General features: G+C 44.0%; 1 protein-coding gene across 5 annotated transcripts in view; it reads left to right on the top strand.

Annotated features, from left to right (window-relative positions):
- LOC115087006 overlaps nucleotides 1-27,773 on the top strand; it is a 326,242-nt gene that overhangs the window by 203,018 nt on the left and 95,451 nt on the right. For all 5 annotated transcript variants that reach the window (XM_029593593.1, XM_029593595.1, XM_029593598.1 and 2 more), the window contains 3 exons: nucleotides 101-300; nucleotides 7,580-7,705; nucleotides 22,082-22,225. In XM_029593593.1, coding sequence (XP_029449453.1) covers nucleotides 101-300; nucleotides 7,580-7,705; nucleotides 22,082-22,225 — 470 coding nt within the window. The remainder of the gene's footprint in view (nucleotides 1-100; nucleotides 301-7,579; nucleotides 7,706-22,081; nucleotides 22,226-27,773) is intronic.

Below are 27,773 nucleotides of genomic sequence, written 5' to 3'. Positions count from 1 at the left end.
ATGCCCATGTACATATACCTAATACATAAGCTTTTGTGTATTTCAGCTGTTTTGATAACATGCAGATTTTCTCTTTGTATCGTTCTGTTAATGGAAGTAGACTGGAGCGATATCTTTAGATGAAGAAAGTCCTGTGGCACAGGCCCACCTGAAGTATCTAGATGCTCTGTTTCTGAACCCCGATAATTGGCAATATAATTTCCACGTTGGTCGGCTCAAGTTGTTACAGGGACAGAACGAAGAAGCCCTGACATACCTGCAGACCTCACTGGCTCTCCGACCTGCATCACCAGTCACCAGGTTAAGCAGCAAAGTGATGAGGCAATATTTGGACCAGAGCTTCCCAAACTGTGGGTCGGGACCCCAAATGGGGGTCACAAAACCTCCAGCCGGGGTCATATATGCCTCAAAGGGCAGTCCTCCTCAGACATCAACAGCAGCAGAAGTAGTGGAAATCAGCATGGGATCATTGAGCTAGCATACACTCAGGTTCTGCAATGGTCCTGCCCTCGCTTGAGTTTCCACGTTAACAGGAAACTATGTGTGAGGAGGGACTGGGGCCACTGCAGGGCCTGTGAGCTCTTACTGGCTCACAGATCCTGTGCTGACTTTCATTACTAATGCTGCTGCCAGTTGCAGATCAACATCAGGCATTGGACCAGCCATTGGGGAAGAGTGGACGGAGTGTGCACAGGTCTGTGCAGGTTGTCGCTTCTTCTCTATCCTCTCCCATCACTGAACTTACCTAAGAGAAAAATGTTGCCCCTGTCATCAGCCTGCCCTCTCTTCCCACTGGCTGCCATCCACTTATAACCTGAGGCCCAAAGGAAAATGTTGCTGCTGATCCTAGTCACAGGGATGTTTAGATGGGGGCTGTTTGAAGGGAGGGATCAGATACTGGAAGGGTTTGAGGGTTGGATCAGTGGGAGAGGGGGGATGCAAGAGAGGAGCTAGGGGTGAGAGTATCAACTGGGGGCGTGGGGTATGTGAGAAAAGAGAGAGGAAGGGGATGAAAGATGATCAATTGGAGTTACAAAAATGGCTTGGAAGTGAGAGGTTCAGTGGGGAGGATGTAAAAAGCTGGAGTGGGTGAGCGAGAGGCTAGGCTGGGAAGGGGAGAGGACTGGGGGATGTAAGAGGGGATCAGCTGGAGGGGCAGTGGTTGAGAGGCTTTGGAGGGGGATGGAGGTAGAGAGAGGGGATCAGTTGGAGTGCAGGAATGGTGAGTGGATGGATTGTTGGAGGCAAACTATACCCCCGGGTCGTATGAATTTTCAAGTGCTAAAATGGGGTCACATTGGCTAAAAGTTTGGGAAGCCCTGATTTACACATACTGCTTTTTTTCTGTGTCATGTTTGTCTTCAAAATAATAGTATTTTTTTCCAGATCAGCCAGTTTTGTTATATTGTTTTAATATTCACTTCTACAAATATTCAAACAGATGGTGCATAACAGACATTCAAGAGTATTGTTTTTCTTTCCAGGTCACATTCTGAATCCTGCATGGAAAGGAGATGCTCATCATAAATGCTGATGCTCTTCCTACCAAACACTTCTTCTGCATGCAGAATTTAGGCTTCAATCTGTGAAAGAAAATACAGCTCTTAACTATCTACTATGGATCTGATTTTCAAAAGCATTTACATGCTTAAAACTGGGTTTTACATTTGTAAATGCTTTATACCCATGTAGGTGGGCTTTTGAAAATTGCTAGAATACATGCAATTGAATTGTCAACAGATTTTGCCCATGTTAAGTGCATTTAATGTGGGTAAATGACTTTGAAAATTGTTACGATAATATGTTAGATTTGCATGTGTAACACCTTTGGACATTCACCTATATGTGTGACATCCATGAGATTATCTGTGAAGCCACAGGCTTTTGAACCAGTGGCGTAGCCAGAATTGACTTTTTGGGTGGGCATAAGGGTAACATGGGTGGGCTATAGGCATGCAGGTGTGAGACCTACTAGTATTCTTATTGATAAATAATGCCATATACTGCACCCTACAATGGCTTTCTAAGTAGTGTGCATTGTGCAACAGCCATTATGCATCATGCAAGAAACTTTAAAATATTTTACCTCAATTATTTCCAGCACTTACCAGCATTGAATATTCCTGATATTTATAAATGCACAAGTATATCATGTAAAAAGAAAAGACAACAAACAATCAGATCCAATCATGTAATAAAACAAAAATTAATGTATTGTTTCACGAATCCTCTTTGCAAAAAGCCAGAAATCATCATAACTACAATAAAACAGCATTTAATATCAGAACAGGTGCAGAGCAGAGCTAGGACAATTCACATGGAACAGCTCCCCTGTGAGGAAAGACTAAAGAGGTTAGGACTGTTCAGCTTGGAGAGGAGACGGCTGAGGGGGGATATGATAGAGGTGTTTAAAATCATGAGAGGTCTAGAACAGGTAAAAGTGAATCGGTTATTTACTCTTTCGGATAATAGAAGGGCTAGGGGGCACTCCATGAAGTTAGCATGTGGCACATTTAAAACTAATCGGAGAAAGTTCTTTTTCACTCAACGCACAATTAAACTCTGGAATTTGTTGCCAGGGGATGTGGTTAGTGCAGTTAGTGTAACTGGGCTTAAAAAAGAATTGGATAAGTTCTTGGAGAAGAAGTTCATTACCTGCTATTAATTAAGCTGACTTAGAAAATAGCCACTGCTATTACTAGCAGCAGTAACATGGGATAGACTTAGTTTTTGGGAACTTTTCTGGTTCTTATGGCCTGGATTGGCCACTGTTGGAGACAGGATGCTGGGCTTGATGGACCCTTGGTCTGACCCAGTATGGCATGTTCTTATGTTAACATGTAAAAAAAGAATATTCAAATTCTGGTGTCACCTCAGCAAAATAATCCCTCCACTGCTACTTTGTGAAGTAATACAAACTCCTGCAAAGAGACAACTAGAACCTTGACATACCATACAGTCACAGCACTGACTCTCAGAAAAAGTAGCAATGCAAATACTAAACCAGACCCTAGAACATTAATACCATATATCACCTATCAGTTACAGAACAAGCTGGACTACTACAGAGAAACTACACGTTAGCAGAAATACTGCACTTCAGTCACATACACAGGCAAATGGAGGCTGACCCTTACCTAATAGAGAAATGACTGCAGATTAGAAACCGAAACATGCAGACAAAACCAAAATAGAAAGCCCGAGAAACTAGACTCTGAACAGTGTAATACTGAAGAAAGAGCCAAATTTAAAAATATAAGAAATGTACATTCCCAAAGAAGGCATAGTGGCAATTGCCAAAAATCCCAAAATATCTTTTTTTTTACTTTTGTTGTCTGATGTTTGTACTTTTCTAATCAGTTGGTCCTGGTCTCTTTTTCCCATTTTTACCTTGTCACTCATTTCCTAATCCTTTTCAGTGACTCTCTTCTACTGTTTTCTTCCTTTCCTCCCTCAAACACACACACACACACACACGCTTTCTCTCACAGACTCCCTAACACACAAGCTCTCACTCTCTCACGCGCCCCCCCCCCCCCCGGCTCCCATTCTTATGCACACAGAGAAGCGCACCCAGGCTCCCATTCTCACCCACACAAACACAGGGCTTTTTCATTAGGCACAGCCAAAGTCCTACTTCTGCCACCGTGGGGATGGAATCCTACGGCGACCTGTCTGATCCCTTCCTGTCCATGTTGACTCTTTAATGCAGTGGTTCTCAACCTTTTTCCCCATCGTGACACACCTGACAGACTATGCTCACATGTGTGACACATTGCTCATTACAATTCAAGGCGGAAATAAAAAATAAAGGTCCAGTATTATTTTTATTGTTAAGAATGACACAAGGAAAGATACATATTCTGTCTGAACAGAAATTGCATAAATAGTAAACATGCCACACCAAAACAGCACCAATTTCCAGCACTTAAACAGTAACCACCTTACCTAAGAAAAGGCAACACTGAAAATATTACACCAGGCCTTAAGACACCAATACATCTCCTATTAGGAAAACGGACCAAGTCAGGCTGCTATAGAGCCCTACACAGAAACTACATGCCAGCAGAAAACCTCACCTAAATCACATGTGCTGACCCTCACCTAACAAAGAATAAAGAGACCAAAACGCATAACTAGAAGCATGCAGACAAAACTGAATTGGAAACTGCAACAAGCCAGAGTCTCTGTATGCAGTGTAACAAAGGAAAAAAAGAAACATCACCAGTCCTTATAAAACAAATCAAGAAATATAAAATCAGTAGCAGTAAAAACATATTAACAAAAATAACAGATTATTTCAAAACAGCTGATGAATGGAATATCCAATAATTAAAAAATCATATAAAAAAGGTCTAGATACCAATAAAATATTTCAAAATAGCAGACACAAAGACTCAGTTATGAAAAATAATGATACAAAAATGTTTTGCTCTGCATACCTGGGAATGTTTGTTATCCAGGTGCCCTAAAATTGTTTTGAATTAGCAGGAGGAGGGATGGTTTGCTTGCAACTTTCTCTCTCTCTCACACTGGCTCTCAATTGCTCACATATATACATGCTTTTTCTCTCTCACTTATATAGGCTCTTAATTACACATTTACACACATGCTGTCTATCTTTTCACGCTTACACACACAGGCTTTCAATCACACACATACATGCTGTCTTTCTCTCTCACACACAGACTCTTATTCACATGCTTACAAACATGTCCTCTCTTTCTCTCATTTACACACAGGCTCTCAATCATATACTCACATGCTCCCTCACCTAAACCAGCTTTCAATCACACACAGACACACATGCTCTATCTTTCTCTCACCCACAGACTCTCATTCACATGCTTACAAACATGCTCTCTCTCTCTTTCTCTCATTTACACACAGGCTCCCTCACCTAAACCAGCTTTCAATCACACACAGACACACATGCTCTCTCTTTCTCTCACACACAGACTCTCATTCACATGCTTACAAACATGCTCTCTCTCTTTCTCTCATTTACACACAGGCTCGCAATCACTTACTCACATGCTCCCTCACCTAAACCAGCTTTCAATCACACACAGACACACATGCTCTATCTTTCTCTCATTTACACACAGGCTGTCAATCACATACTCACATGCTCTCTCACCTAAACCAGCTCTCAGTCACACAAAGACACAGTTGCTCTCTCTCTCTTTCTCTCATTTACACACAGGCTCTCAATCACATACTCACATGCTCTCTCACATAAACCAGCTCTCAATCACACAAAGACACACATGCTCTCTCTCTTTCTCTCATTTACACACAGGCTCTCAATCACATACTCCCTCACCTAAACCAGCTCTCAATCATTCACATACATGCTATTGTACACACACACAGAATCTAATCACACATGCTTGCTCATTTACTCACGCCCCACCGCCCCCCCGCCGAAATAGCGGCAGCAACAGCCTCCTCCACGTCCAACCCTAAAGGCAGCAGCAACCTACTTCACTTTCAGCCCTCGCGGAGGAGGAGTCCCATTGGCAGCGGGGGTTGACAATCTTCTTCATTTTCCTCTGAGCTGCGCTGCACATTCTTCAGGCCGTGCCTCTCTTCTGTTCTTCAGGCCGACGCTGCCCACACTACGGTAGCATGGTCTCTTCTTCCCGCACACGCACTCGCTGCTCACTACTTCCACTTCCGGGCCGCAGGGGGGGGAGGCGGGAAGAAGAAACCATGCCGGTGCCGCTGACTCCAGCTGTCCTGCCACGTTCTGCCCGGGCTGACAGCATTTTAAGCCCGGGCGGAGGAGGACCAGGGAGCAGCTGGGTCAGCGGGGACCGGATCCTACGACGGCATTGCTCCGAAAGGCCTCTTCTGGTTGGGTGGGCCTGGGTCCAAATTGGGTGGGCAACTGCCCACCCAGGCCCACCCGTGGCTACGCCACTGTTTTGAAAGTACAAGAACTAACTTGTATCTCTCTCTATATATTTATCATGAAGATTTTTTGCAACATTTAAATTAGGAGGTGAACATAAGAATTGCCATGCTGGATTTGACCAATGTCCATCGAGCCCAGCATCCCTTCTCTGACCGTGGCCAATCCAGGTCCCAAGTACCTGGCAGACCCTATAAAGTAGATCTAGAGGTCCATATTCAAAAGCCATTTAGACAGCGAACGTAATAGTTATTTGCCTAAATGGCTTACCGGCTAAATTCTAGCCAAGTAACTAGTTACCCGACTAGAATTTAGCTGGTTAAGATGCGGGCATTCCGGAAGCAGGCTGTGGGCATTCTGGGGAGGAGCGGAATTAGCCAGTTAAGTTAACTGGCTAACTCCAGTATTCGGAATTATCCAGCTAATCTAACTGGCTAACTCTGGTCTGGTTAGATGTAACTGGCTAACTTTCAGATAGCCGGGTATATTTAGCGGCGCAACTGCTGAATATACTGAGTGAAAAAGTACTTTCCACAGTTAGTTTTGAATTTGCTGGTTGTTAGTTTCATGGAAAGTCTCCTTGTTTTAGTATTATTTAAAAGGGTAAATAACTGTTTTTTTGTTTACCCATTCCTCCCCACTCATGATTTTATAAACTTCTAGCATGTCCCATCTCAGTCATCTCTTTTCCAATCTGAAGAACCCTAGCCTGTGTAGACTCTCATCATTTTTGTTGCCCTCTTCTGCTCCTTTTCTAGTTCATCTATATCTTTCTTAAGATGGGTTGACCAGAACTACACACAATATTCAAGGTGCAGTCGTACCATGGCTCGATAAAGAGGCAATATGATATTTTCTTCCTCTGCATATCCAGCTCAGAAGTTGATTTATACTGAGGTTGTTACTGCCATAAGAACCTTCCTTTTTATAATTGTGTTAATAATATTTTCTTTTGGTTTGATTACAGTTGCTGGGATTTTATAACAAGGAAGATAAAGCACAATTTAATAAGCTGTCATCATTTTCTTTTGTTATGACATTGTACATTCAAGTTTCCTGCAGAACTGGGATGGCTTCCTGCCACAAAGATGTTCATGTATATTACTGCAGTGCCTGCTTTCATAATTTTAATAACTGCTAAGTTATATGAATAAATGATAAAGAGACTTTTCATTTTGGTGTCTAACATTACAATGTGTGCATTAATATTTTCCAAAAACATTTTTAAAATGAAGTTGGTACCATGTAGCATATTTCATTATATTTGGTTTTATATAATCACTTTAAGTGGTGCCTCTTCTTTAAAAAGCAAACAAACCTGGAATTATTAGGTTAGCCCCTATCTATTGTCATAAAAAAATGACACTTCAGTCATTAAAAAACCCAGCATTCTACCTGCATTTTCAAGCCATAAGAGCCTGGTATTACCACTGCTTTTCCATCCTCGAACCCTCTGGGGGAAACAGATTTTGGAAATGTAAGAGATTGAGTTGCTTACCTAGCCATGGCTATCACCTCTGTCATTAAAGATGTATACAAAAGCTAACATTATGCTATGAGCAAAAAAAGTGACTGAGTTGACATTTTATATTGAAATAACTAATGAACTGTGAAAGAAAATTTTATTTTTATTTCAATTCTAAAAATTTTGCCTTTCATTAGAGTTTATACTGGCTTGGCTCTTGTGGAACAAGAAGACGAGTCAGGTTTAAGAATACGAGAAGCTCTGATGTATCTTCAGCAGGGGTTAGAGCATCTACTAAGCGAACTTTTCATTTTATCAGAAAGGTCAGTTCAACTGTCGGTAAAATCTTCTTATTGATTTACTGCAACACCTAGACACTACCTTTCCTGTAAAAATAATGTAATATGTACATACAAATATGAATATATGTAGATATGTTGAGAAAGAATATAAAGTTTTAGATATACACCAGCAATAGCTATCGCATGGAAACGTTTACATTTGTTTTTAAGTTTTCCAAATAAACACAGATATAAACCAACTAACACTGGAGTCAGCAAGTTAATTATACAGTCATAGCCAGTTACATATCCAGATCTTGTGTAGTCCATTATCAATTCTACATTAATTGGCACGCATAAGTCTTAATCCAGCCAAGGTTGCCATATCTTGTCAAATTTAAACTTGAAATCTTTACTAATATACATTGCTTTTTTCAGAAGTAGTTTGCTCATCATATCTGATATCCATTTTCCTTGTAAGGGTGGGACAAAGGCTTTCCATTTCAATTCAGTCCTTCTTCTCACTAAACTAATAAGTCATCCCAGAGGTGCAGGCTGTGATTTTTTCAAACCTGTGCTTTGAAAACATACTAAAAGACAAATTTCAAGAAAAGGGGATAATGAAATCTCAAAAATTGCATAAATCATAGCCATCACTTCCTCCCAAAATTTTTTATATTATAATTGTAAATCATATGTAGAAAGGTGCCATCTGATCTTTCATATTTCTCACACCAAGGATAAGGTTTTAGTTCCATGGTAAATAACTTGTCAGGACTATAATGTATGCTGTATAAAAATTGAAAATGACAGCTCTTGGTTGCGATCCATGCAACAGAACACCAACAAGGATCTGTTATCACAAAAGCAATCACTTTCTAGCACTGATGAACTCAAGATTGAGTGTACTCTAAAATACTCAAATTTATCATCTTACATTTCTGGGGATTATTTTAGTTTAATCACTTCTGATGTTTTGCCCGCCCCCCATTTCGGCCCCCTCCCCTCATTCCCTAAAGTATCGCAGGCCTGCGATACTTTAGAAAACAAGGCCCTTAAGCCTGGATTCATCATTCTTCGCAGAATGATGAATCCTGCAAAAACGGGGGAAGGGGGGGGGCCTGCGAAAGCCTGCAGCCTTTGCACCATGGCGATACGATTTCGGCGGCTGCGGTGCACCAGCTGCCAGCTTTCACACTGAATAGTGCCACCGTGAAAGGTGTGTGAAAGGCTATTCGGCGCGCTACTGCCGATGATAATGTTAGTAACATTATCGCCGGCAGCGAAGACACTGCCAACTCCGCCCCTCACCGCCCCAACTCCTCCCCTCCCCCTAATTTGCATTATATTGCATGCGAAAAAGCTTTAGAAAATACCACCCTTAATGACTTATTTAGATCCCATGATACTGGGTTCCAGAAGAAACATGTGTGCTTGGCTCTTGGCCTCAGGAATGCTGCTGCAAAGACTAGACTAGGGTCAGTGGGGGAAGAGTTGCAAATCTAGCCACAAGTATTACCCAAAATTGATGACCACAACTCTTTCCCTTCCAGGGGTTGTGAATGCTGTCTTTGTAGCATCCCTATCCTCAGCCAACCTGTAGTGCAGGAATCAAACAAAGATTCTCTCCACATGGCAGTGCTACCACTGAGCGATTGGCTCTGCCTAGATAACCAATCTTAAAAAAGGATTTTCATTGAGAAATAAAAAGATCAGTACTACAAAAGAACTAGTCACTATTGTGCAATACAAGGAGTGAAGATGATAACTTAAAGGCTACTTATGAGAAACAAAGTATTGGGAAGAATGAAAATTAATAAAGTAAAAAAGTCACAAAAAATGTACCATTCGATATCCTGTTTATGCCCAAATGGGATTTATCAGGTACATCTTGAAGATGCATCGTTCAACTTTGAATAAGATCAGCTGCTGGTTGCCAAATCTTCTAGGTACATGTACATGGTCAATGGCAAAACAAGAAAGATCACTGAATGAGTGAACGTGATAAATGCAATACTGGACAAGAGGATTAAAAATGTTCATGAAAATATGGCTGATGCTCCATACACAGGAGATAATCTCTTAGGAGACAAGGTGAAAGAAACAGTAGATTTCATTATACGGTCACTGTTCCACATTCCTTACCCTTTCAGCAGCTACAGTGGAGCAACCATCTACAGGTACAAAAAATCAGCCTCAGCATTACATGAAACAGTACTTCTATTCACAAAGAAGATTCCTAGCCTGTCCTTTTCAGTGGTCACTGGTCTCACATGCAACAGCATTAGCAACAACTAAAGCAGCAAAGAAAGCAGGCCTCATGCTAGGGAAAGAGCACAACAAAAACCTCTCCAGCAAATACAACCAAAATTTAATCCCAGTTTGTGACTACAATGTAAACAAAGCTCTCAGATTAATTTGAACATCTTTCCAGCGGAGGAGAGGGCTTCAACATTTCAGCCTAGTAGAGTCTTTGATAACAACAGACTACTGAGTATTGAAAATCATCCATCAGGGATATTGTTTAAATATCAAAACCTTGCCTCCAAACAATCCCTCCAAAAATCACTCCATGAATACAGAACAGTTCCAATCCTTTCCAAAGCTGTCAACCCTCCTTGCAGAAAATGACCTGGAATCAGTCCCAATTCCACAAGAAAACATAGGTTTCTACTCTAAGTACTTCTTCATTCTGAAGAAAACAGGTGATATCTATCCCATCTTGGACCTCAGAGATCTCAACAAAACCCAAAGGAAGAAAAGTTTAGAATGAATTCTCTAGAGCAGAGATTCTCAAACTGTGTGTCACGACACACCACTGTGTCGCAAACCACAAGCTGGTGTGTTGCTGCCTCCGCTTCAGAATACCAAGCTCCCTGGTCTCCTGCTGAGTTGGCTAATCTTCTCTCCCTCTCCTCTGCTCCAGCAGAATGTAGAGATCTTCTCCTCTGCCTGGGCTGTCAGCATTTTCTAGCCTGGGCAGAATATAGCAGCAGAGCTGATTACAGCAGGAAGCAGTCATCTAGAAAGAACATGTGCAGTGGGGGGCCACACAGGCTGTATGGCCTCCTTATCGGCACTACCTGGAAGAGGAAGTGAGGTTAACCCATGCAGGAACAAGAGAAGGAGCAGTACTGACCCAAATTTGAAGAGACACATCATCAGCCCCTGCGGCTCCAAGAAAGAGAATGAGTTTCCTTGTCCACAGGGGCTGAAGGAGGATAGGCTGAAAATTCAGGCTGCTGCTACTGTGCTTGCAGAAAGAGAGAAGCAGCATGTGTGTGTGTGTGCCTATGTGAGACTGAGCATGTGAAAGTGACAGCCTCTGTGTGTGTGTGTGTATGTCTGTGTGAGACTGAGCACATGAGAGTGATAGCCTGTGTGAGACTGAAGAGATCCTATGGATGTGTTTGTCTGTGTGAGGCTAGGCATGTGAAAGTGAGTGGCAGCATGTGTCAATGTGTGCCTGTGTGAGACTGAGCACATGAGAGTGAGAGACAGCTGTATGTGTATGCCTGTGTGAGACTGAGCATGTGAGAGTAAAGAGAGCTTGTGGGTGTGTATGCCTGTGTTAGGCTAAGTATGTGAAAGTGAGAGACAGCATGAGTATGTGTGTGCCTGTGAGAGACTAAGTGAGTGAGAGACACAGTGTGTGTGTGTCTGTATGAGACTGAGCACATGAGAGTGAGAGAAAGCACATGTGAAACTGAGCATGTGAGAGTGAAGAGAGCCTGTGGGTGTGTTTGCCTGTGTGAGGTTGAGAATGTGAAAGTGAGAGACAGCATGTGTGTGCGTGTACCTATGTGAGACTAAGCACAAGTGAGAGACAACCTGTGTGAGGCTCAGCATGTGAAAGTGTGTGTGTATATCTGTGTGAGACTGAGTGTGTGAAAGTAAGAGACTGCCTGTGTGTGTGTGTGTACCTGTGTGAGACTGAGCACATGAATGAGAGACACCCTGTGTGAGGCTAAGCATGTGAGAGTGAGAGATAGCTTGTATGTCCATGTGCCTGTATGAGACTGAGCATGTGAGTATAAGAGACAGCCTGGGTATGCATGCCTGTGTGAGGCTGAGTGTGTGAAAGTGAAACAGCCTGAGTGTGTGTGTGTTTTTGTGTGTGTGTGTGTGTGCACAAGATTGAGCAAAAGTGAGTGAGAGACAGCCTGTGTGTTTGTGTAAGTGAAACTGAGCATGTGAGAGTGAGGGAGTCAGTACATGCATATATGGTACAAGACCCCCCTCTTCTCCTCTTGCTAATCCAAAACAATCTCAGGGCACCGTGAAACCAAAAGTTCCTAGGTATGGAAAGCAGGGGATTTTTTTTAAATCCTTATTAGTTTTAATTATTGGATGTTTGTGGGTGCTGTTTTGAGATGTTTTATTGGTGTTTGGAACATTTTTATGAGTTTTTAATTATTGGATGTTATTCTATTCTTCAGTTGTTATGAAATATGTATTTTTTTTTAATAGTATGATTTTACTACTATTTGATTTTTTTATGAGGAATGATGATTCTGTATTTCCATTGTTGTACTATTGTGGTTTCCAGTTCAGGTTTTGTCTGTTTATTTCTATTCATATATGCTCTTTTTATTCTGTATTTGCTGAAGGTCTGTCTGTATTCTGCATAGATGACCAAAGTGAGGTATTCTGCCAGTATGTAGTTGTTGTGTAGGGATCTATAGCAGCTGGCTTATACTATTTTCCTAATATGAGGTGTATTGGTATTTTAGGGCCTGGTGTAATATTAGCACTTCCACCTTTTGTTTTTTTTATTTATACATTTTCAAAAATAATATAACAAAGCAAAAACACTCTGTTTTTAGAAACATAGGAGCAATTACAGGCATCAAATATAGAAATAATAATAGATAACACATACAGTCTCCTTATTTAAAACACAGCATTAGCAGAGAGACAGGAAGTATTTCAAGTAGGGATGTGAATCGTGTGCCCGATCGTCTTAACGATCAAAAACGTCTGGCAGGAGAAGAAAATCGTGTTTGGCATGATTTTTTAGTTAAAAAATCGGTTTTTCCGATTAGTGCGCACTAACGGGAGTTAGTGCGCGCTAACAGGAAGTTAGCGCGCACTAACAGAAAATAATACAATTTGACACTTTTCAGGTCAGTTAAGGTCAGTTTAGGAATGAATATGTATTCCTATTGGCTGCCCTCTTATTTATTCATGTTACCAAGGTTCCCACTGACAATATATGGGGGATGGGAAATAGAAACAGTTGGTAGCTTGACAAAAAAAGTAATGTGATCAGTCAATGTGACTAGAACTTGTGCCCTATCCCTGATACCGGGAGTGTTGTGATCTTCCTGCATGCAGTGCCGTATCCCTGATACTGGGAGTGTTGTGATCTTCCTGCACGCAGTGCCCTATCCCTGATACCAGGGGTGTTGTGATCTTCCTGCACACATTGCCCTAACCCTGATACCGGGAGTGTTGTGATCTTCCTGCACGCAGTGCCCTATCCCTGATACCAGGGATGATGTGATCTTCCTGCACTCAGTGCCATATCTCTGATACTGGGAGTGTTGTGATCTTCCTGCACACAGTGCCCTAACCCTGATACCAGGAGTGTTGTAATCTTCCTGCACACAGTGCCCTAACCCTGATACTGGGAGTGTTGTGATCTTCCTGCACACAGTGCCCTATCCCTGATACCAGGGGTGTTGTGATCTTCCTGCACTCAGTGCCATATCCCTGATACTGGGAGTGTTGTGATCTTCCTGCACACAGTGCCCTATCCCTGATACCCGGAGTGTTGTGATCTTCCTGCACACAGTGCCCTAACCCTGATACCGGGAGTGTTGTGATCTTCCTGCACGCAGTGCCCTATCCCTGATACCAGGGGTGTTGTGATCTTCCTGCACTCAGTGCCATATCCCTGATACTGGGAGTGTTGTGATCTTCCTGCACACAGTGCCCTAACCCTGATACCAGGAGTGTTGTGATCTTCCTGCACGCAGTGCCCTATCCCTGATACCGGGAGTGTTGTGATCTTCCTGCACACACTAGTGCCCTATCCCTGATACCGGAGTGTTGTGATCTTCCTGCATGCAGTGCCCTATCCTTGATACCAGGGGTGTTGTGATCTTCCTGCACTCAGTGCCCTATCCCTGATACCGGGAGTGTTGTGATCTTCCTGCATGCAGTGCCCTATCCCTGATACCTGGAGTGTTGTGATCTTCCTGCACGCAGTGCCCTAACCCTGATACCGGGAGTGTTGTGATCTTCCTGCATGCAGTGCCGTATCCCTGCTCAGTGCAAGAAGATCACAACACCCCCGGTATCAGGGATAGGGCACTGCATGCAGGAAGATCACAACACTCCCGGTATCAGGGTTAGGGCACTGCGTGCAGGAAGATCACAACACTCCCGGTATCAGGGTTAGGGAACTGTGTGCAGGAAGATCACAACACTCCCGGTATCAGGGATAGGCACAAGTTCTAGTCACATGGACTGATCACATTACTTTTTTTGTCAAGCTACCAACCGTTTCCATTTCCCATCCCCCCAACCATCATCTCAGTGGGAACCTTGGTAACATCAATAAATAAGAGGGCAGCCAGCCAATAGGAATACATATTCATTCCTAACTGACCTCAAAAGTGTCAGTTTGTATCATTTTCTGTTAGTGCGCACTAACCCGATTAAAGATTTTTTAACGATAAATCGTTAGAATTCCTATTGTATCGTGTTCTTTAACGATTTAAGACAATTTTAAAATTATTGGACGATAATTTTAATCGTTGAAAAACGATTCACATCCCTAATTTTAAGAACTTAACATAAGTAAACAGGATTATCATAAATTGGATAGCAAATTAATATGTCCTATGAGGAAGATATAGGAGAGAATATCAAAGATTTCCTGAATTCCAAGAACTCTTTAAGTTAGTCAGGTAAGAAAAATATGAAGCACTCATTTTTAAAGTTAATAACACATTTGCATTGGTAATACAATCTGAAGGAACCACCAATTGCAATTGCTTCTTGGCGTAATAAAAGAAATTGCAACAAATTTGGGTTACCCGGGCCAAATTGGGGAAAATTCTAATTGACTGACCATAAAAAAGGGAATTTATATTCCTAAAATACCTTTGCATTACCTTACTTAAATCCTGAGAAGAATAAAAAGGGAAACTAATAAAGTTCCATACTCAATAACTTCAACATCAGAGTTTTCCAAGAAAATTAGATGGGTCATGATTAATAAGATTAGAGATAGCAGAGGTATTATTAGGAAGAAACAAAAGTCGAGAGACACTAGGTAACTGATCGTTAGAAAAACCCAAAGTTTCCAGGAAATATTTCCTCAAAGTTAAATCCGGAATTTCCCCCATAGGCTTCGGAAAATTTTGGAACCTCAAGTTTAAATTCCTGAATTGATTTTCATGGTGTTCGATCCTTTTAGAGAGGGAATTGCAGTCCTTAACTGTAGCCACATTGAAGGCTTGAATCTGTTTCAAATTATCCTAGATATCTGCAACTTTAGAGTTAATGGCCACAAGTTGATCTTCGTGAGATGAAATAGACTATTCAAAATGAGAAGAAAGGACATCCAATTTTTGGATGCATGAGTTCAAGGAATTTCCAAATCCAGACATTATTTCATTTCATTTATTAAAATTTATTAAAATTTATTAATCGCCTAACACTAAAAGGCCTAGGCGATGTACATAAATACATACATAATAAAATTAACTAAATACGAACAACACTTTTAGTTTCACAGAAACTAAATAACAAAATACCATAAATAATTGGTATTCCATATCATAGTATATCATATACATAAACAAAGTTTATGTGGTTCCCAAAGAGAATCTAATGTCACTACAGCCGGTCGAGGAGGGATCACTAAAGAAATGATAGGAGAAATACTCTGGCTCACCACAGGCACCACCGCCAAAGAATCGACCAAGCCTTCCTCCTGACCGCCTATCTTCAAAGACGCTGAGAGGGAGAGAGATAGAATCGCCATCCTCTTAAAATGAAAGTCTTTGGCAGGGCAAGATGGAACAAAATGCCCAAGAGCAGTTGAAGTTTCAACCCCACTTATAGAGATTATTCCAGCCACATTGCATGTCATTTCCGCGGCAAGGGTGATGACTCACATCTCTGCGCCAGCAGTAAATGGTCATCCAAAGAACTCAGGGACACTTCCTGCATCAGTATCTGCCGTGCTCCCTCGCGGCAAGCACATCGGGATCCTCAGTTCCCTGAAAAACTATCGAAGTTGCAGTGAAGCTGGTGATAAGCTACTGTCTGGTAGGTTGGGAGGGTTCAGAGGGAAAAACCCTCACCTGACCTTTCTTTTGGGAGGCATAGGTCTCCAGAAAAAAAGTTTAAAGGAAGCAAGTATGGGATTGCAGCGCGGAACTTCACTTCTATGCTGCTATCTTGCCTCCTCCTCCAGCATTTCTACCTTTTCATAAATAAGGTTGTTACTGTTTACATGCTGGCACTTAGTTTTGTTTTAGTATCGAGGTTTTACTATATTGTTATTGTTATAATTCTTTTACTCGTAACTTTCTGAGTGCTAAGTCCACACTGAACATGTTACAATAAACATAATGTCATATGGGCTCCGTGTCTTTTTTTTAAACTTTTTTTCAGGGTCATCTGGATAGCACCACAACAGTGCATGTGTTATGGTTATGAGGTGTTGGAGTGGATTCTTGGGTACTGTGGTGATGGCCACTCTCACGGGGAGGAGCCCTGTGAGGAACCGCAGTACTAGGCTAGACTATACACGCAGACACAGAGAAGTTGTATTTATTGTACAGCTCGATGGTACTGCCCAGGGAGCGGGCAGCAGTGAAGGTAACCCAGCAAAAGTAGTCCAGGGGTCCTCAGCAGAGACCAGTCTCACACTTGAGTAGGTGATAGGCAGCGCAGCGTAGCAGGGACAGGTCCCGGATGTAGACACAGAGAACTGAAGCTGAAGGTGAGACAGACTGAAAGGGTTAGTACTCACTGAAGTAGAAAGCTGAATTGTTGAAGGTCCTGGCAGGCAGAAGTTGTTCAGTAGCAGGCACCAGATTAAGGAGAGCAGGCCCTCGAGGAGCGAGTACCCGGTTTCCCAAGATAGGTACCTGAAATAGAGCAGAAGGGCCCCCGAGGAGCAGGTACCCAGGTTAGTGAAGAAATACCCCGAAGGGCACAGGCAGCTCGGAAGTGGCAGAGGAGCTTAGACTAGAGGCAATCCAATCCTTGCTAACTCAGTTCGTTAGCAAACGAAGAGCAGGCTAAATACCAGGATGTGATGACATCACTCAGAGGGGACGCCCCCCCCGAGGTTCCCGCCATGATGTGGATATAGACATGGGTGGCGTGCGCAGGCGCACCCTAGGAGGCCCTCAGGAAAATCATGGCGAACATCGTCGCTGTTGCTGATCTGGGGACACCAGAGAGAGAGGCATGAAGATGCGGCAGCAGCTATCTTCCCAATACTTGAGAGAGAAGGAAGAAAGGTGAGGCACAGAGGTCGAAGCCGTCTGAGACTGATGACACAACAGTACCCCCCTTCAAAGGGACCCCTCCAGACCCCCAACTGGTCTAGGTTTTTGAGGATGCGATCGATGAAATTGACGAAGCATCTCTTTGTCCATGATATTAGCCAATGGTTCCCAAGAGTTTTCTTCTGGTCCATATCCCTCCCATGACAGGAGGTATTCCCAAACTCTGTCTCTCTTTCTTACATCAAGGATGGCATCAGCCTTATATTCGATGTCTTCTTCTGCATGAACTGGGGTAGGTTCAGCTGTCTTGGGTGAAAACTTGCTAAGAACAAGCGGTTTCAGCAGCGAAACATGGAATGCATTGTGAATCCTCATAGCCAGAGGGAGTCTCAGACTATAGGTGAGTGAGCCCAAATGTCGGAGATAGCAATGGGTCTGACAAAGCGTGGAGCAAATCGAGCAGATGGAAGCTTAAGTCTCAGATGTTTAGTAGAAAGCCAAACTTTATCTCCAGCCTGGAATTCAGGAGCCTTGTTTCGGTGAGCATCATAGCCTTTCTTTGCTCTTTGTCCTGCTTTTTGGAGCATGTCTTTAGTCTTTCTCCAGAGCTGCTGTATATTTTTGGCAGTAGATTGAGCTGCCGGGAACGACACAGAAAGTGGAAGTGGTAAAGGTGGTAAAGGTTGTCGTCCGTAGACCACTTCAAATGGAGTAGATCCAGTAGATGATGCTGGATACAAATTGATGGCAAATTCAGCCCCAGGGCAACAGTTCAGCCCAGTCGTTCTGTGGTGAACTGACATCGGCGCGGAGGAACTGTTTAAGAGTTCTATTCATTCTCTCAGTTTGGCCATTCGACTGAGGATGATACACAGAGGTGAAGTCAAGTGTGATGTCAAATTTCTTACACAAAGCTTTCCAGAACTTTGCTGTAAATTGAGCTCCTCTGTCAGAAACAATGAGGCAGATTTTAGAAATTTGCATGAGCGCGTACTTTTGTTCGTGCACCAGGCGCGAAGAAAAGTACGCTGGATTTTATAAGATACGCGCGTAGCTGCGCGTATCTTATAAAATCCGGGTCGGCGCGCGCAAGGGTGTGTACGCCCGTGCGATTTCGGCGCTCAAATCGCACGGGCGTACACAGGCGTGCATTCATGCACTGCCGGCGGGGGCTGCCGGAGGCCGCTTTCGCCGCCGGCTCCCTCCGCCTGGATGAATGCATGCCCGCCCGCTCCCGCCGCCGTCTGGATCAAACGGGCACCCACCTGCCCGCCGCCTCCCGCCGCCGCCTGGATCAAACGCGCGCCCACCCGCCCGCTCCCACCGCTGCCTGGATCAAACGCGCGCCCACCCGCCCGCCGGCTCCCGCCGCCGCCTGGATGAACGGGTGCCCACCCGCCCGCCGGCTCCCACCGCCGCCTCGATGACCGCACGCCCGCCCGCCCGTGTGGAGATGGGGGATTCGGAAAGTGACAAGGTATTTATATATATATATATATATATATATATATGTATATGTAACAACTTTACGCTGCAAATGTTAGTATATATGGAGGTCGTCCATGGTGCAGTCCGGTACGTAGCTGTTCGAACACCACACTAACACCAGGTAGAGGGTAGGCAGTAAACTAACAGGTTAAGGAAGCGGCAAAATAGCGGGTTACAAAGGAGATAATCGGAGCGCGCGTCACAGAATCGGAGGGGAATAGCTAATTCGTTCATTAAATAGCTAATTCGTTCATTTACATATCATATACATGCTGCATGCGGAAAAGGTTACGGGTCGGTTTCAAGAAGCACTAAGGACGCGTGAAACTGGAGACTGTATCGCAGGATCGCCTTACGCGTCCCAATTGTGCGCCCACAGCGAGTTAATCTCCAACCGCACCTTACAGTATCGAGCTGATAGTCTGGGAAAACAAATAAGCATGGGTGTAGCTTGCTTATTGCTGCAGTTACTACCCCTATCTAATTAAGCTAAATATTTCACATAGATGCAGTTCCAACACTGCTCTCTGCATTAATGGTGGGGGTGGAAGGGAAATAGAACCAAAAGGTTACTAAGAGCCAAGAGTAACAGATAAGTATGAGAAAAAAAAATGTGCAAAGCTTGCTGGGCAGACTGGATGGGCCGTTTGGTCTTCTTCTGCTGTCATTTCTATGTTTCTATATGTTTCTATGTTTCACTTCAATCAGAATGCTACAGTCCAGAAGACTTCCTGACACTGAAGGAAGCAATTGCTTTATCTACGTCCTCATCTGTCAGTGGCCTCTGAAGAGATTCTCTATGTTTAGGAGATATTGTCAGTCACAGGAAAGCCTTGTTGTTAAATTGTGCTTCTTGGAGAAGTTTCCTAAAATAGTGAGTGCCTACTTTATAAATTGGAAAAATAATGAGGAAGTATTAGACCAACAGGATACAACATTAAATGTAACAGCTTTGATAGAAACATCCTTTAGTGCACAAGTTGAAAGGAGGGGTACATTGTTGGTAAAGTTTTCCCTTTCATCTGAAAGGGAAAAAATATTGAAAATGTTTTTGGAAAAAAGGTCCTCCTTATATCTTGGCCAAAAGATATGGGCATACCCTGACGTAGCTAGGGAAACTCAGTTGAGAAGGAAAAAATTTTTAGGATTAGCTAACCAAGCAAGAACATTTGGAATTAACATTTCTGTTAGATTTCCATGTAAAGTGGTAATGTATGTTGATGGTAAAAAGTATATATATTTTGAGCCAGAGCATCTTGAAAAATTCCTGGAGGAATATCGTAGTCAAAAGAGTGAAGACCAGACCTAATCCAATATTGGGTAAAACTTTATTCCTGTGAAACCCTTATATTTTCTTATTTTAGGGTACTTTCAATTTTTTTTTCTTTAGTTTATATTCTTGCTTAACTTTCTCTCCTTACATACTAGTTTAGTATTATGGAAATAAGGAAGATAAAAAATTCTTTATTTGGAAATTTATATGATGTATGTAACAAATACCTTATCTCCTTAGTGAAAGTTCAATTGTATTATTGAATTATGTATTGAAAATGAGAAATAAATAATAAAAAAAAAAAAATTGTGCTTCTTTGGCCTTCCAGCTCAGTTGCCACCAGGGCTGGGATCTTGCACTTCAGCCTTCATTTGCAGGTCCCTGGAAATGTATTCCCTTATTTTATATTCCACCCTTCCCCCCCCCCACCACACACACACTCACACAAATTTACTTTATTGTCATTGCAGTGATGGTCTTTGGCCAGGGGCCATGTACCAGATCTCTTTTATAACCCTGCAATCATGGGCCCTAAATTCAGCCACTAAGTATCTCCATTGCCTGACAACTATGACTCCCTCCCTCCCTTACAGGTGCTGTGAATGTTGTTTCCACAGCACCCCCAGCCCTGGCTAACCCTTGAAGCAGAAAATTTGAGCTGGAAATCACACTCTGATCCCTCTGCACAGCAGGCAGCAACTCCTGAGTTCAAAGTGGCTTATGATGATATCACCAGGCTTAGTTGTCACCTATTTACTTTATCAGACATGCCACAAGTCTGTCAGATTTCTTTCCATATTTATATGTGTTTCTGTCTCTGGCTGGCAGAATTTTTCAATAAATTATATATTCAACAATGCATATTCCAGCTTTGCTGGGCGGCAGGGTTCAAACATTCAGGGGCGGATTTTAAATGCCCTGCACGCGTAAATCTTTACGTCTGCTTTTAGCAGGCGTAAATCGTGCAACAGAGGTAAGGGGGGGTTTAGATAGGGCTGGGGGGGTGGGTTAGGTAGGGGAAGGGAGGGCGAAGGAAAGTTCCCTCCGAGGCCGCTCCAAAATCGGAGCGGCCTCGGAGGGAACAGGCAGCGCGCGCTGGGCTCGGCGCGCGCAGGTTGCACAAATGTGCACTCCCTTGCGCGCGCCGACCCCGGATTTTATAAGATACGCGCGGCTACGCGCGTATCTTATAAAATCCAGCGTACTTTTGTTCGCGCCTGGTGCGCGAACAAAAGTACGCAATCGCGCAAATTTTTAAAATCTACCCCTCAATGAATCTTATCAGCACAGCAGTATAACCTGCATTCACAGCTTTGCATGCATTTGCACAACCACACATGCTGTTTCCTGGCTCCCACCCCTGACAAGAACATATAAAAGCCTGCTTTGCATGTACCTCTGAGTCTATGCTGAGAGGAGGAAGGACTGTAGTTGAACTAAGGATACAAATTTTGGTGAAAGATTTAGTGGAAAGTTGAGGTAGGTGTTTTGTGTCTTCATTAATTTTTGAATGAGAAGTTAAATATGTATATCCTAGAAGAGAGAAAAGACAGAAGGATTATTACAAAGTCTTTCAAATACCTCTAAGGTATCAAAGAAGAAAGTTATTCAGAGGAAACAATGCTTCAAAACAAAAGGTCATGGTATGTGGCTCCAAGGAGATAGACAGGAGTAGCAACAGGAAATATTTCTGTACAGAAAAGGCGGTGGATGCATGGAATTTCCTCCTAATAGAGGTGGTAAAGACAAAACCTGTAACAAAATTCAAGAAATCATGGGATAGACAGAGGGGAAAGCAAAAATCAAAAACAAAAACAGCTGGGGTGTTTGGCATTGCACCAGGAATGAAATTGGGCTGACTAGATGGGCCTTATCTGCTGACAAATCATCTGTTTCTATATTCTATATTTCTGGTATTTAAATCCCTCAGATATAATCAGTTGTGGAGGTGTGACTCAGTCCCTTATTTTTTTGAGAAAACTATTTGCCTTATGTTAGTATAAATTGTTACTGAGAGACTTTAGTTTTCATCAATGGAATGTTATGGGTCATAACATAAAATCATTTTCCATTAGCATAAATTGTAAAATAAGAGAAAACAATCTTGAAAAGATGCTATCAAAAGATTTTAAAATGCTGCATTGTTTGACCTAACCATGTTTTGGGGCTTTTATTCAGTTCCAAGGTTCTTCAAGCTGAAAATTCATTTTCACTATTGAATGTTCAGTTGCTGAGAGGATTTTTAAAGATGGCTATCTTACTAAGGAAATTGTCTATGAAACCATCTAACATCAACCTGACAGCTGACCAGATTCTTCATATGTGAGTACCATATTTCTGTATCACTGTATTTATTCAAGTCACAATAAACTGCTCAGTTATTCAATTCAGGAAAACTAGTGCTTGACTTATTTGGTAAGGCAGGATTTCCAAAACCTGTCCTGGTGGTCCCTCAGTCAGTTTGGTTTTCAAGCTATGCACAATTTGCAAATGTTGGGAACACAATATACGCAAATTAATCTCATGCATATTCATTATGAATAGCCTGAAAACCAAACTAGCTGTGGGGTCACCAGGACAAAATTTGGGAAACCCTTTATTAATGTTTGGAAATATTAAAGATCCTATGTGTACCCCCCTCTTTGCGGGCTTCCCAGAATGCAGGGACAACAATCCCCAGGGTTACAGTCTCTCCCAAATCTCCTTTACCCCTCTCAAATACAGTCCAAAGTTCTCAGTAGGCTGTTGGGATGCTGAGGTACTTCTGGTGGAGAGAAGTATAAACCTGTGAGGCTGTAAGTTCACAGGGGTAGGGACCCTCCAACAGTCTCTTAAACTCTCCTTAGTTTTAAGCAAAGATGTTCTCACTCTTAGATATCCTGGCTTATGGCTTCTTTGGATTCAAAAGAAACAGACTAGATACTTGGAGCTAGTCTTCAAAATAATAAAATTGTACTATAGTGGCATCGATAGCTCCTGTCACATGGTAAGAGCAAAGGGCCATCGGCGCCATTTTGATTAGTGGCAGCCAACGGCCGAGAGTGGGAGATCGCTCCCGGGACCCCTGCTGGACCACCAGATACTTTAAAAAAGTTTGGAGGGGTGGTCGGGAGGGTGGGGGATTCGAAATAATTAAATTTAAAGGGGGGGTTTGGGGGTTATTTTTGAGTGCCCTTTTTTCTCGCCCCTCCCCCTAAAACGATAAGAGAACCCCACGAAATTAATCGTGGGGTTTCCTATCGCTATCGGGGATTCCCCGATATCTGACGAGATTGAAAATATCGTCCGGTATTTTCAGTCGTCAGATAAAAGATTCACATCACTAGTTTCCAACAGAGGCCAAACCAGGCCACAAGAACCTGGCAATTTCCCAAACACTAAGAATGTTACATATGGGGGTGTTTAGTGTGCCCTTGGGCCTCAGCCCGGGCCCAGACCTTCAGGGTCGAGCCGAGGGTTGACAGTGGCTCCGCATGGCTGACGGGCTGACCCTCTGCCAGGCCTGCAAGCTCCCAGAGCCAACAACATGTGATGTTGGTAGGGGAATGGTCCTCCAACTGTTCCAAGCCCTTTTGGACCTGCCGCTTGATCGGCATTGGAGCAGCAGGCCTGGCCTGAGGTTGAGGGCAGATGGAGGCCTTGACACGTAGACAGGACTATGACTGATGTGACGGCATCTCGGACAAGACTGGGCTGATGCGACGGCATCACAAGCATGACGAGGAACTTGATCCAAACAAGACGAGACATAAGGCAGGAGGACATTGGCACTGTCTCTCAGGGTGCCCTACACAGCCCACCTTCACTGGCGGACCCAATGGGCTGGTCATGGACCACCCTGACCCACTACTGAGAACGGGACAAGCGCAGGGCAGACCCAGGCAAGGAGGAACTCTAATGATGAAGCCAGTGTCATCAGAAGCTTCCCCCAAGGCTGGCGGGAACAGACACTCCAGGGAGCAGGGTCAGATCCCACCTGTTGGCCACTCCTAGGCCCAACAGGTCAGAAGGCCCGGAGCTCATGACGAAGACGCAGGGAAGAACATCCTGGCAGGCAGTCACAATAGGATGAGGAAGATCATGGCGGAACATCAGGACATGGTCAGGGACCTCAGGCAAAACATCAAGACACGAAGACGTAGTATAAAAGCAGACGAGACGAGGAGCTCCACGAAGAACAGAAGACCTTACAAGGCTCTGGCAGGCGGGAGCCTCCAGAGGGAAGTCACAATGATGCAAGGCAAAGACAGACTGAAGCTGAAGTCCTTTTATAGGGCTGCAGACTGGCGACTCCCTGGGAGGAGTTTGGCAGGCCCACACCTAGCTGGCCCTATAACTATGGAGAAATGCTGCGGGCCGGCCCCTAGGGAAGGGCGTGGCTCAAACCAGGAAGTCCATGCAAACACAAGCAGCCTCCGGCAGGCCCCAAGGACATCGAGGCCTCCCAGGCCCTGGAGCAAATCCTGGACAGTTCACAGGCGAGACCCTGGCTTGGAGCGGCCTCCAGGAAGAGGTAAGGCACCTCCCGTAGCCCCGCTACAGGAGGGTTCATAACAAAGAAGATCCCATGCTACTGATGCAATTAATAGCAGTGGCTATTCCCTAAGTAAACTTGATTAATAGCCATTAATGGACTTCTCCTCCAAGAACTTATCCAAACCTTTTTTGAACCCAGCTACACTAACTGTACTAACTACATACTCTGGCAACAAATTCCAGAGCTTTATTGTGCGTTGAGTGAAAAAGAATTTTCTTTGATTAGTCTTAAATGTGCTACTTGCTAACTTCATGGATTGCCCCCTAGTCCTTCTATTATTCGAAAGTGTAAATAACCGAGTCACATCTCGTTCTAGACCTCTCATAATCTTAAAGACCTCTATCATATCCCCCCTCAGCCATCTCTCCTCCAAGCTGAACAGCCCTAACCTCTTCAGCCTTTCCTCATAGGGGAGCTGTTCCATCCCCTTTATCATTTCGGTTGCCCTTCTCTGTACCTTCTCCATCGCAACTATATCTTTTTTGAGATGCGGCAACCAGAAATGTACACATTATTCAAGGTGCGGTCTCACCATGGAGTGATATAGAGGCATTATGACATTTTCCGTTCTATTAACCATTCCCTTCCTAATAATTCCTAACATTCTGTTTGCTTTTTTTGACTGCTGCAGCACACTGAGCCGACGATTTTAAAGTATTATTCACTATGATGCCTAGATCTTTTTCCTGGGTGGTAGCTCCTAATATGGAACCTAACATCGTGTAACTACAGCAAGGGTTATTTGTCCCTATATGCAACACCTTGCACTTGTCCACATTAAATTTCATCTGCCATTTGGATGCCCAATCTTCCAGTCTTGCAAGGTCCTCCTGTAATGTATCATAGTCTGCTTGTGATTTAACTACTCTGAATAATTTTGTATCATCCACAAATTTGATAACCTCACTCATCGTATTCCTTTCCAGATCATTTATATATACATTGAAAAGCACAGGTCCAAGTACAGATCCCTGAGGCACTCCACTGTTTACCCTTTTCCACTGAGAAAATTGACCATTTAATCCTACTGTCCGTTTCCCGTCTTTTAACCAGTTTGTAATCCACGAAAGAACATTGCCTCCTATCCCATGACATTTTAGTTTTCGTAGAAGCCTCTCATGAGGGACGTTGTCAATCGCCTTCTGAAAATCCAAATCCACTACATCTACCGGTTCACCTTTATCCACATATTTATTAACCCCTTCAAAAGAATGAAGCAGATTTGTTAGGCAAGACTTCCCTTGGGTAAATCCATGTTGACTGTGTTCCATTAAACCATGTCTTTCTATATGCTCTATGATTTTGATCTTGAGAATAATTTCCACTATTTTTCCCCGCACTGAAGTCAGGCTCACTGGTCTATAGTTACCCGGATCTCCCCTGGAGCCTTTTTTAAATATTGGGGTTACATTGGCCTCCCTCCAGTCTTTAGGTACAATGGATGGTTTTAATGATAGGTTACAAATTTTAATTAATAGTTCAGAAATTTCATTTATCAGTTCCTTCAGTACCCTAGGATGCATACCATCCAGTCCAGGTGATTTGCTACTCTTTAGTTTGTCAATCTGGCCTACTACATCTTCCAGGTTCACAGTGATTTTGTTCAGTTCGTCTGACTCATCACCCCTGAAAACCATCTCCGGAACTGGTATCTCCCCAACATCCTCATTAGTAAACACGGAAGCCTCCGTCAGTGGTCGTCGATGGGTGGATCGAGGTCAGCCCAGAGGCAGCAACCAGTGTAGGTAACAGTCTGTACTGGATGGGGCGGAGTCCTGGAGACCTGGGCGCCAATAGGAACAGAGTCTGACAGACCACACCCAAGCAAGAGCAGGCCAAAGCCTGAATGAACCACGTCCAGGACAAAGGCTGAAGAGGCATCTTTAAGCAAGCTGGGTTCAGGACAGGTGGTAGGCTGGAAGCAGTGGCAAGCAAGGCTGAGGTCTGGATGAAGAGAGAGTCAAAAGATGGCTAGACGAAGCAGAAGTCTAGGGCTGGAGAGAAGCAACAGCGTGGTCAGGCGATGCAAAGGTCTGAGGCTGGAGAGAGGCAACAGAGTAGTCAGGCAATGCAGGGGTCCGAGGTTGAAGAGAGGCAATGGAGTAGTCAGGCAATGCAGAGGTCCGAGGCTGGAGAGAGGCAACGGAGTAGTCAGGCGATGCAGAGGTCAAACCAGATTTGCAATCTGAAGGAAAGACTAAGGAACAGGAACTCAGGAACAAGGAAACAGGAACGAAGGCAATCAGGATCAGGAACCAGGAACAGAAGAAGCAACAAGCACTCAACTAGCGAGGGGACCTGTTGCAAAGGCAATTTGAGAGAGTGGAGCCTTATATACCGGAGCTTAGCCAATGTCATCATCCGGGGCCACGGCCAGATTCCCGCCACGGGCCCTATTAAAGGATCAGCTGTGCACGCGCGCACACCTAGGGAGTGGTGTGGCGTTGGTCGTGATGGCGTCTCTCCGCGGGCCACGTGGAGAGGCCCAACGTGGAGTATCAAGAACTGTAGCAGAGCCAGAGGCCCCAGGGGTGGCCCGAGGACGGAGCCATCGGCCAACAGCTGCCAGAGATGAGGGACCAGGTGCTGGATCACTTTGAGAGAGGTGAGGGGGCCAAGCCGTGGGTCTGCTGCAGCCTGCGCGTGTAAGAGTACCCCCCCCCCTCTATGCCCCCCCTTGGAGGTCTGGGTTCACCCGGATGGGCACGATGAAACTGGAGGAGGTGTTTCTTATCCAGAGTGTTACAGGCTGGCTCCCACGAATTTTCTTCAGGGCCGTAACCCTCCCAGGAAAGGAAGTATTCCCACCGGTGGCCCCTACGGTGGGCATCAAGGACTTTGTGGACCTTGTAAGTGGTGTCAGTCTCTGCAACCAGCAGAGGCAGTGCAGGAGCCTTTCGTGAAGGCCAGGATAGGACCACCGGTTTTAGGAGTGATACGTGAAACGTATTGTGGATTCCCAATATAGGCGGCAGCCAGAGTTGGTAGGTTACCGGTCTGACACGACGAATGATTGGAAAAGGTCCAATATACCTTGGTGCAAACCTCTGAGAAGGTAACTTGAGTTGAATATAATGGGGGCTTAACCAGACTTTCTGGCTAGGAAGGAACTCAGGAGCTGAGCGTCGATGGCTGTCAGCAGATCTCTTGGCCCAGGAAGCGGACTGGTGTAAGCAAAGATTCGTCTGGTTCCAGAGTGCCTTGAGGGCATCGGCAGTGGCTTGAGCAGCAGGAGAAAGCACTGACAATGGTATGGGTAGCGGTGGTTGCGGTTGTTTCCCGTAAACGATGGAAAAGAGCGACGTACCTGTGACAGCAGCAATGTGGGAGTTC

This window comes from Rhinatrema bivittatum, chromosome 3 (genome assembly GCF_901001135.1).
Source record: "Rhinatrema bivittatum chromosome 3, aRhiBiv1.1, whole genome shotgun sequence".
Classification (NCBI taxonomy): domain Eukaryota; kingdom Metazoa; phylum Chordata; class Amphibia; order Gymnophiona; family Rhinatrematidae; genus Rhinatrema; species Rhinatrema bivittatum.
The sequence above is the reverse complement of the archived record's forward strand: the minus strand, read 5'-3'. Positions and strand labels throughout refer to the sequence as shown.